Raw genomic sequence first — 9693 nt, 5'->3', positions numbered from 1 at the left:
TCTCTCTGACATCACTGAGACATCAAGAGAAATCAGGTTCAATCTTAAGAGGCACTCAACAAATTTCATGGCCCAATGAAATGCACATACTGTAAAAGGTCACAATGAAATCTACACCTGAGAAAAACATGTATTTCCCTACCATGGGACAGGTCTTTTGTATATGATATTTCACAACTGGAAGACTGAAAGATGTTTTCTAGTGCAGTGGTCAACAACTATTCTGCCATAAGACCTTACATTATGTAAAACAAACACATACAAGTTCCTAACTACTGGTTATTCGACCAGCCTCACCAAGGCTCACCTGTGATTGTCAATAGTGCACTTTGTGCCATCGAGACTGTTTCAACCAAACCGGGTGACAAGCCACCCAGTGAAAAACATTTTGACACATGTTGTCTTAATGACGTCATTTTCTGGTTGCAAACCAGTTTTCTGGTTTGAAGTCATAAAACCAGATTTCCAACTAGTCTCGGTTACAACCACATAAAGATGTATTTTTTATGACGAGCTCAAGATGTCATAGTAAATATGTCATATGTTGGTTGTTATCTTGTCACATAACACATTACAACCAGGCAAAGACATATTTTTCTGGTTACTACGTTAACACAAAGTTTTTCTACAACCAGCATACAACGTGACCATAAAAGACATCGCACTGACCACACTGCAATCCGTTTAAATGGATGAGTAAGTGGTTGTACGTACAGTATTCAAGAGAGCATGGATTAAGTTTAGCAGGTTTTTCTCCCCCCAACGAGATCAACTTTATACACACAGAAACACAGATTCCACAATGAGAGACATCTGTGAGATGACTTGCGGCTACAGTCAAGGGCTTTTGAGGATAACATTTGCCCTCGTCAACAGTTAATCTGTAAGCGGGACAAGGAATGCAATTGCTTTTCCAAACACAAACAATTCTGCTCATTTTTTTTAGGTCAATGTTCTCAACCTTATGACTCCCATCTGGGACGCTGTTGACTCGGTGTCATATGTAATGGCCCATGTGCTTGCTGTAGCCAGCTGAGTGATAGCCTCAACAATCAACCAGGCCCTGAGACTTACAGTAGCCCTGCCCTCTCCAACTTCACTCTCTTCTCTCTCTGCTCTCACAAACAACAATACTGTCAAATTAGAAATGTCAACAATACTGTCAAATTAGAAATATCAACAATACTGTCAAATTAGAAATGTCAACAATACTGTCAAATGACAATATGTGCAGTACAGTATATCCAGGTCCAACCACCCATTGACTCTGGTGGAGTCTCTCCCTGTTATTTGAGCAGAAACTTAAGCCTCGGGATGGGGCTGAGCAAGTCTGCTCTCCAGGGAAGCACATGTCATTCCTGAAGGAGGGTCTCCTTCCAGTTGAAGCTGTGGTTGGGTCCATGTGTGAGGGGCAGGATGGGTGGGTCCACCAGCTGCCAGATCCCCGTGTCGCTCTGCTCCTCGCAGGAACAGAAACCCAGGTAGGGGATCTACAGGAGGGAAAGAGGCTCTCGTCAGCCGCAACAAAGGCAGTATGGGTGGAAAGGCAGGGGGAGAAAGAGAAAGACAGAGAGAGAGACAGACAGAAACACAGGCAGAAACACAGGTACAGAGAGACCGGCATAGAGTGAAAGTAAGAGGAAAAAAAGAGTGAGGGGGAAGACACAATGAGATCAAAAGAAAACATCACATTGAGCGAGTAAAATAAACTCCAGCTGACCTTCCTGACTACTTGGATGAAGTCCTTGGAGGTCTGGGGGCTGCGGCCCTGGAGCTGTCGGGTGCAGGCCTCCAGAGAGGAAGCGTGGGCAACAATCAGTATGTTGTTTCCTACAGAGTGGGAGATGAGGAAATGAGGGAACGGAAGAACAACACGGACCAAATGAATCCCAATGTTCATCCCACACATGATGTTTCTGTATCACATCTGGGTTAAAAAAGTATTTGTTTTCTTTCAAATACCCTGAGCGTTTGATTGAGCCTGTCTAGAGTGGAGTGGGAGATGAGAAGTGTTTGCACTTTTGGGATCCGTTTTGGAATCCGTTGATTCCATTGTGCCAGGCAAACTCAATCGAGCACAGCTAAAGGATTTGAAAGATACAGTGGGGCAAAAAAGTATTTAGTCAGCCACCAATTGTGCAAGTTCTCCCACTTAAAAAGATGAGAGAGGCCTGTAATTTTCATCATAGGTACACTTCAACTATGACAGAAAACATGAGGAAAAAAAATCCAATCATTTACATTTACATTTAAGTCATTTAGCAGACGCCAATCAATAACAAAAGTTTCTCAATACTTTGTTATATACCCTTTGTTGGCAATGACAGAGGTCAAACGTTTTCTGTAAGTCTTCACAAGGTTTTCACACACTGTTGCTGGTATTTTGGCCCATTCCTCCATACAGATCTCCTCTAGAACAGTGATGTTTTGGGGCTGTTGCTGGGCAACACGGACTTTCAACTCTCTCCAAAGATTTTCTATGGGGTTGAGATCTGGAGACTGGCTAGGCCACTCCAGGACCTTGAAATGCTTCTTACGAAGCCACTCCTTCGTTGCCCGGGCGGTGTGTTTGGGATCATTGTCATGCTGAAAGACCCAGCCACGTTTCATCTTCAATGCCCTTGCTGATGGAAGGAGGTTTTCACTCAAAATCTCACGATACATGGCCCCATTCATTCTTTCCTTTACACGGATCAGTCGTCCTGGTCCCTTTGCAGAAAAACAGCCACAAAGCATGATGTTTCCACCCCCATGCTTCACAGTAGGTATGGTGTTCTTTGGATGCAACTCAGCATTCTTTGTCCTCCAAACACGACGAGTTGAGTTTTACCCCAAAAGTTATATTTTGGTTTCATCTGACATTCTCCCAATCTTCTTCTGGATCATCCAAATGCTCTCTAGCAAACTTCAGACGGGCCTGGGCATGTACTGGCTTAAGCAGGGGGACACGTCTGGCACTGCAGGATTTGAGTCCCTGGCGGCGTAGTGTGTTACTGATGGTAGGCTTTGTTACTTTGGTCCCAGCTCTCTGCAGGTCATTCACTAGGTCCCCCCGTGTGGTTCTTGGATTTTTGCTCACCGTTCTTGTGATCATTTTGACCCCACTGGGTGAGATCTTGCGTGGAGCCCCAGATCGAGGGAGATTATCAGTGGTCTTGTATGTCTTCCATTTCCTAATAATTGCTCCCACAGTTGATTTCTTCAAACCAAGCTGCTTACCTATTGCAAATTCAGTCTTCCCAGCCTGGTGCAGGTCTACAATTTTGTTTCTGGTTTCCTTTGACAGCTCTTTGGTCTTGGCCATAGTGGAGTTTGGAGTGTGACTGTTTGAGGTTGTGGACAGGTGTCTTTTATACTGATAACAAGTTCAAACAGGTGCCATTAATACAGGTAACGAGTGGAGGACAGAGGAGCCTCTTAAAGAAGAAGTTACAGGTCTGTGAGAGCCAGAAATCTTGCTTGTTTGTAGGTGACCAAATACTTATTTTCCACCATAATTTGCAAATAAATTCATAAAAAATCCTACAATGTGAATTTCTGGATTTTTTATTCTCATTTTGTCCGTCATAGTTGAAGTGTACCTATGATGAAAATTACAGGCCTCTCTCATCTTTTTAAGTGGGAGAACTTGCACAATCGGTGACTAACTAAATGTTTTGTTGCCCCACTGTAAGTACTAATTGAACCCAGGACTGTTATTTTCATTCACATCCCATCCAAAGCCACAGCAGTGACTGAACCCTGCACCATAATTACCCATGTTTTTGCAGTCAGACAGAATGTCTTTGGTCACTTGGTAGCTCCGGCTCATGTACGTGTCATAGGACTCCGACACGCTAAGTTTGGTTATGGGTATGAGAGGTCTGTGGGAAGAAACAGTGAGAACATGTGAGACAGAGGTATGGCTGAAAAGGCTCGGGCACCGTCCAGCAACAACCCTTATCCCCTACCTTTAACACTTGTACATAGGTCAGAAGAAATGAAATAAGGATAGGCAATATCGTAGTAGCTCCATAATCTTCTATGATAGTCTTAATGGAATGTTGACCATGTTATTTGTATACATCTGGATTCTTTATAGCTGTGCCTAGGTCCAAGGCTAGAGGGACTAGGGGTTGGGCCTAACTCTGTGTTTACACATAGAAGCGGCATCGTGCTGTGAAACATTGGAAGCCATTCATTTTCAGTGGGGTGAAAAGTACCCCTTTGTCATATTTGAGTAAAAGTAAAGATACCTTAATAGAAAATGACTCAAGTAAAAGTTAAAGTCACCCAGTAAAATACCAACTTGAGTAGAAGTCGAAAAGTATTTGGTTTTATATGTACTTAAGTATCAAAAGAAAAAAGGTATAAATCATGTCAAATTCCTTATATTAAGCAAATCAGACGGCAAAATGTTTTTAAATATTTTTTAAATGTACGCATAACCAGGGGCACGGCACACTCCTACACTCAGAACTTAAGTTACAAACGAAGCATGTGTTCAGTGAGTCCGCCAGATCAGATCAGGGGCAGTAGGGATGACCAGGAATGTTCTCTTGAGAAGTGTGTGAATTAGACAATTTGTCTGTCCTGCTAAGCATTCAAAATGTAATGAGTACTTTTGGGTGTCAGAGACAATGAATGGAGTAAAAAGTACATCACTTTCGTCCAGAATGTGTGAAGTAAAAGTAAAAGATGTCAAACATATAAATAGTAAAGTACAGATACTCCAAAAATAACTTTCAAGTATTTTTACTTAAGTACTTTACACCACTGTTCATTGTAAATGTAAGGAAAGCCAAAGAAGCGGAGTGGGCGGGGGACTGTTGAGCGATGTGAGCACGGACGTGGAAGCTGAAAAGGACAGGCAGAATTTTCTTCAAATCCTCGTTGATATCGCTATGCGAGTGACCAATCGAATCTTACCATAGCTTCCAACCACTACTGGATTGGCTGACAATAGCTGTTGATACGTAGCACTACCTAGCATGCTTTCAAGCTTCTTAGCACCCACATGAGGGCGAGGCTAGCGTGGCTAGATGAGTGACGCTTGTATAGTGTAAATGGCCAGTAAGATTACAGGTTGGAGGTGAACCAGGACACAGTCTTGCCTGTATCACCTGTATGTTGTGTCAACAGTGAAGTGGGATGCAGCCAGGTCTGTGGGAGGGATCCAGGCAGGAAGAGAGCTCCCAGAGACCCACTTGGTCCACTCGAATAGCCCTGGCTCCACTCTGATCTTCAGCTTGCCATCCTGCTGCAGACCTGCAAGGGGAGACAGAGAGGCACATCAGCAAAAGAGGAAGACTGCAGCCTCTGCTACACACAAAATCCCTGTCCAAAAACAACCCGTAGCACCTAGCTCCTAGCCCCTAGGCATTTATGTAGATCTGAAAGCATTGGATTGAAACTATTGGATTAATGTAAGCGATATGGAGACAATTTCCCTTAGCCTATCAGCAGTGGCATATATTCATGGATGGAATCAGTAGGTGTGTCCAAACTCTTGACTGGTACTGTATATATAATAATAATTTACTAATATTTTTAAAAATCTTTTATCTTTCGGCTCTCTGTGCTTCATAATTCTCCTTCAATTCACAAGAGGCTGAATGTATTTCACCGGAGAAAGCATCCGAGCGAGCGAAACATCGCCCTTCTGTCTCTGTATGTGTAGGCCATCTATCTGATACTGTTTGATCCAAAAGAGAATGACATTGTTGCCATCCGTATAAAATAATAGCCAATCAGCATTGAGCTAAACTGAGTGAGCTCAACTGTGAATGGTCCTGACACACCAAAAAAAGTGTCAAGGGAAGCCAGTTTGGATTTGGCGTCAAATCACATTGAGAGCATACTCATTGACTGAAAAAAAAGGAATTGTTGCATCTCGTTGTGTTGTTGTCCTCTGGTGGCAAACTACCTAGCTAGCTAAACATAGTTTCTTTCCTAAATTAGCCATGGATGGAGTTAGGGATTTGGACGTGTGGTTTTACTTAATTGTCTGTACTGGCCAATGATTATAACGGAAATTCTGATCCAACCATTCATTCATACATTGTCCCCTTGGCCTGAGGGGATGGAAATTCAATATGTAGCTAGATGTAGAAGGTTCATGTTAACTAGCTAACGTTGCCCATGAATGGAAGTTAGGCTAGCGAGTAAGCATTTTTGCCAGGTAGCCTAGGAAAATAAAAAAGAAAACCGTGTACTGTAATAGACTGTTTCGTCAACATTTTTTTTTGTACCTTTATTTAACTAGGCAAGTCAGTTAAGAACAAATTCTTATTTTCAATGACGGCCTAGGAACAGTGGGTTAACTGCTTGTTCAGGGGTAGAACGACAGATTTGTACCTTGTCAGCTCGGGGGTTTGAACTTGAACCGCAAGTTCAAACCCCGAGCTGACAAGGTACAAATCTGTCGTTCTGCAAGTCCAACGAACTTCCAGTTACTAGTCCAACGCTTTAACCACTAGGCTACCCTGCCGTCAAACAGTAACATGAAAGAGAGGAGGTGCATTGGTGTTGCTCTACAAGTAGGGTGAGCCAACATGTTTTTTCTACTTGCACGAACACACACACACACACACACACACACACACACACACACACACACACACACACACACACACACACACACACACACACACACACACACACACACACACACACACACACACACACACACACACACACACACACACACACACACACACAGAAATCAGAACCATGGACAGCCACATCATATTTAGCTTACGTTAATTGGACTATATTGTTTTTGGTCTCTTTTAGACTGTATTAGACAAACCATAGGTGATTTGATGATGTTGATATCTTGAAGTTGAAATGGTGCTGTTATAGTGGAGGCAGCTCGTGTTTTCTTTGCGACTTGGCGGTTATAAATCAATAGTTGTTTAGTATTCTGAACATTTTGGAACATTAACTTGCTGTTTGTCACTGTTTGTTACATGCAATATGCTTTGTGGAGTCCGGTTTTAATGAAACAAAGGTGTAGTTGAATTTATTCTGCCACTGTGTCTTCTTATTGTCTGGGCCTTAGGCCTAAATATCATGGTGTTAAGGCATATGAACTAACCGGTTATAGAGCAAAGAACGCAATTATCACAACACATAGGTTTTAATACCCACGCACCGCTACTGCCCATCAGAAGGAAAGGGAAATACTACCATATTGACTAATGGTATCAAACCCCTCTCAGATCTACATACAGTAAGTGCATTTCTACCACTAAAGGGGCAATCCACGGTTGAAACAATAACAAAGCGTACTCCCTGCCACTGTTTCGGGATGGGGCCGGAGAAATGTAACCATTTTCAAAGCTATGGACACAGGTATGGATGCAAGAACTAACCATCCATGATATAATATGATCGTTTTAACCATGTTTGTAGGCTATACAGTGTATGTTTACATTTACTTGTTTAGACACATTGGAGTAAAAAAAACATATTTTGGTTCTGATGGGATATGACAGTTGCTAAGCTTATGAAGCATTTATAAATGAGATTGTTTACATATAATTCCGATTCAGATTCACATCAACTTTATTATCCCATCATTATCCCGCCAAATTCATTTGGTCATGTGTTTAAAAAGACAGTACATAAAACATGAAAACACAGAAACTACACAAAATAATTCATTCAAAGTGCAATAGCTTCACATTTAAAGGGAAAGTGCAATATAATATATACTGGAGGGACAAACAGACTATCTATTATACAACCTAATGGCTGTTGGAATAAAAGAGTCCCCATATCTATCTGTTTTAATATTCTCTTGAAGAAGTCTCTTTCCTCTTGTCCGAATGCTGCTGTGACTGAGTTTTGAGTGAAGGGGATGAGTACCGTCCTATAAAATGCTTTCAAGCTTTAGGAGGATGAGTTTTGCGTACAGGTTGGTGGCTGATTCTTGATCTATACCAGTTATCGTTCCCGCAGTCTTACTCAAGCGCTGAAACTTGACTTGGTCTTGCACTCGCATGTTTCCGAACACGCATATCAGACCAAAGTACAGCACACTCTGGACAGATGTATAGTACATTTGTAAGATACGGCAGTCAACATTAAAATGGTTCAGTTTGCATTAAAAAAAAAAACATTATCTGTTGCAATTTCTTTATCTTTGCAAAGGCACGGTCATTGAATTTCAGTGTATTGTCAATTTAGATTCCCAGGTACTTATATGTGGTCACTCTATCAACTGATTCACCATTGATTGTCATAGGTGGTAGTGGAGTTTTGTTCCTTCTGAAATCAATTTCCATCTCTTTTGTTTTCTTAACGTTTATTTCAGGAAAGTTATTTGCACTATTTCCACTGGACAAATCTTGCAGTTCGTCTAACAAAACCTTGAAGAGAGGCTGGTTCTGGGTGGAGGAAACGCTCCACAGCGGTGTCATCTGCATATTAAACAAATAAATGTGGGCTGCGTCAGAGGCTGGACAATCGTTTGTGTGCCGATGAGTTCTGGCTAAACTTGGCATATTGTTAATTATCAGGTATCCTATTGAAATATTGAGTGCTATAGTCTAGGGTCTACACCAGAAGTGAATGGTTATCTGTAGGAGGACTGTATATGGTGGAGGCAATTAAGCTCGGAATGTACTGAGTAGAATAAAGATAATCACATGTGGAAGACACTGATAAGGATGGAGATATGTGGTTTCGCGGGGAAGGGGGTCGAGGTCAGGTCAGGTCACATTAAGGGAGAAGGATCAGTTTATTGCCCGTATCACTTAACTTCCTGCCTAGCAATAAAGATTTCCTGTTTAGAGAGGAGACTCCACCCAAATTGGGGTATATATACTAACGCTGGTGGAAATGTTTTATCTGTTCAGCTGTTCGATCAATTGGGTGAATAAACTCGGTTGGAGCTTTTATAGTGTCCGTCAACTTCTTACTCTGATATTTAGAACCTAACAGTACAGTGTGCACAGTATCGGTGAAAGCACGCAAACGTGAGGGGCTCCCGTATTCACCGTTCAAAATGTAGAGATGGCGGAGGTAAACTTCAATTGTTGAGTACGGTTCAAAAGGAAACTATTAATCCACTTGATCAGTGGAGAGTTGACACCCAAATTCACCAGTAGGTGGGGTTGGATGGTGTTAAACGCGCTACTGAAGTCAATGAATACAAGTTTGATTAGGCTATTTGTCTTTTCTAAATGTTGGTCGATATTGTTCAGCATGTCCAGTAACGCATCATCAACACCTCTGGAGGCGCGGTGTGCCAATTGGTTTGGCCTGTTGTTTTTAGGTATTGGGAAAATCAGCCACTTCTTCCATGAGTCTGGAATTAACCCACTGTTCAATGACAGCTGGAACAACATCTGGAACGGCAATGCGGTATCCGCTGCCTCTTACAGGTCATCGGCGCTGTCCGTCAGGGCCGCCCAGTCAGTGGACTTAAAACAGTCCTGGAGGCCTTAAGTAGTTTCAGGAGTCCAGATTTTTTATTTTTTTTACCCCTTTTTCATGGTATCCAATTGTTAGTAGCTACTATCTTGTCTCATCGCTACAACTCCCGTACGGGCTCAGGAGAGACGAAGGTTGAAAGTCATGAGTCCTCCGATACACAACCCAACCAAGCCGCACTGCTTCTTAACACAGTTCTTGTGTTGGAGGAAACACTGTGCACCTGGCAACCTTGGTTAGCGTGCACTGCGCCCGGCCCGCCACAGGAGTCGC

At 42.4% G+C, this 9693-nt stretch overlaps 1 protein-coding gene across 1 annotated transcript in view; it reads right to left on the bottom strand.

Moving 5' to 3' along the window:
- Window positions 1-457: 457 nt before the first annotated feature.
- Window positions 458-9693, bottom strand: part of LOC124004788 (ubiquitin-associated and SH3 domain-containing protein B-like) — a 39147-nt gene continuing 29911 nt past the window's right edge. The window contains exons 11-14 of the mRNA XM_046313584.1: window positions 5103-5247; window positions 3757-3863; window positions 1721-1830; window positions 458-1490 (exon numbers count right to left, since the gene is read on the bottom strand). Of these exons, the coding sequence (XP_046169540.1) occupies window positions 1353-1490; window positions 1721-1830; window positions 3757-3863; window positions 5103-5247 (500 nt within the window). The 3' untranslated portion in view covers window positions 458-1352. The remainder of the gene's footprint in view (window positions 1491-1720; window positions 1831-3756; window positions 3864-5102; window positions 5248-9693) is intronic.

The sequence above is a fragment of the Oncorhynchus gorbuscha genome, linkage group LG19 (genome assembly GCF_021184085.1).
Source record: "Oncorhynchus gorbuscha isolate QuinsamMale2020 ecotype Even-year linkage group LG19, OgorEven_v1.0, whole genome shotgun sequence".
Classification (NCBI taxonomy): Eukaryota; Metazoa; Chordata; class Actinopteri; order Salmoniformes; family Salmonidae; genus Oncorhynchus; species Oncorhynchus gorbuscha.
This window is presented reverse-complemented; position numbering and strand designations above follow the sequence as displayed.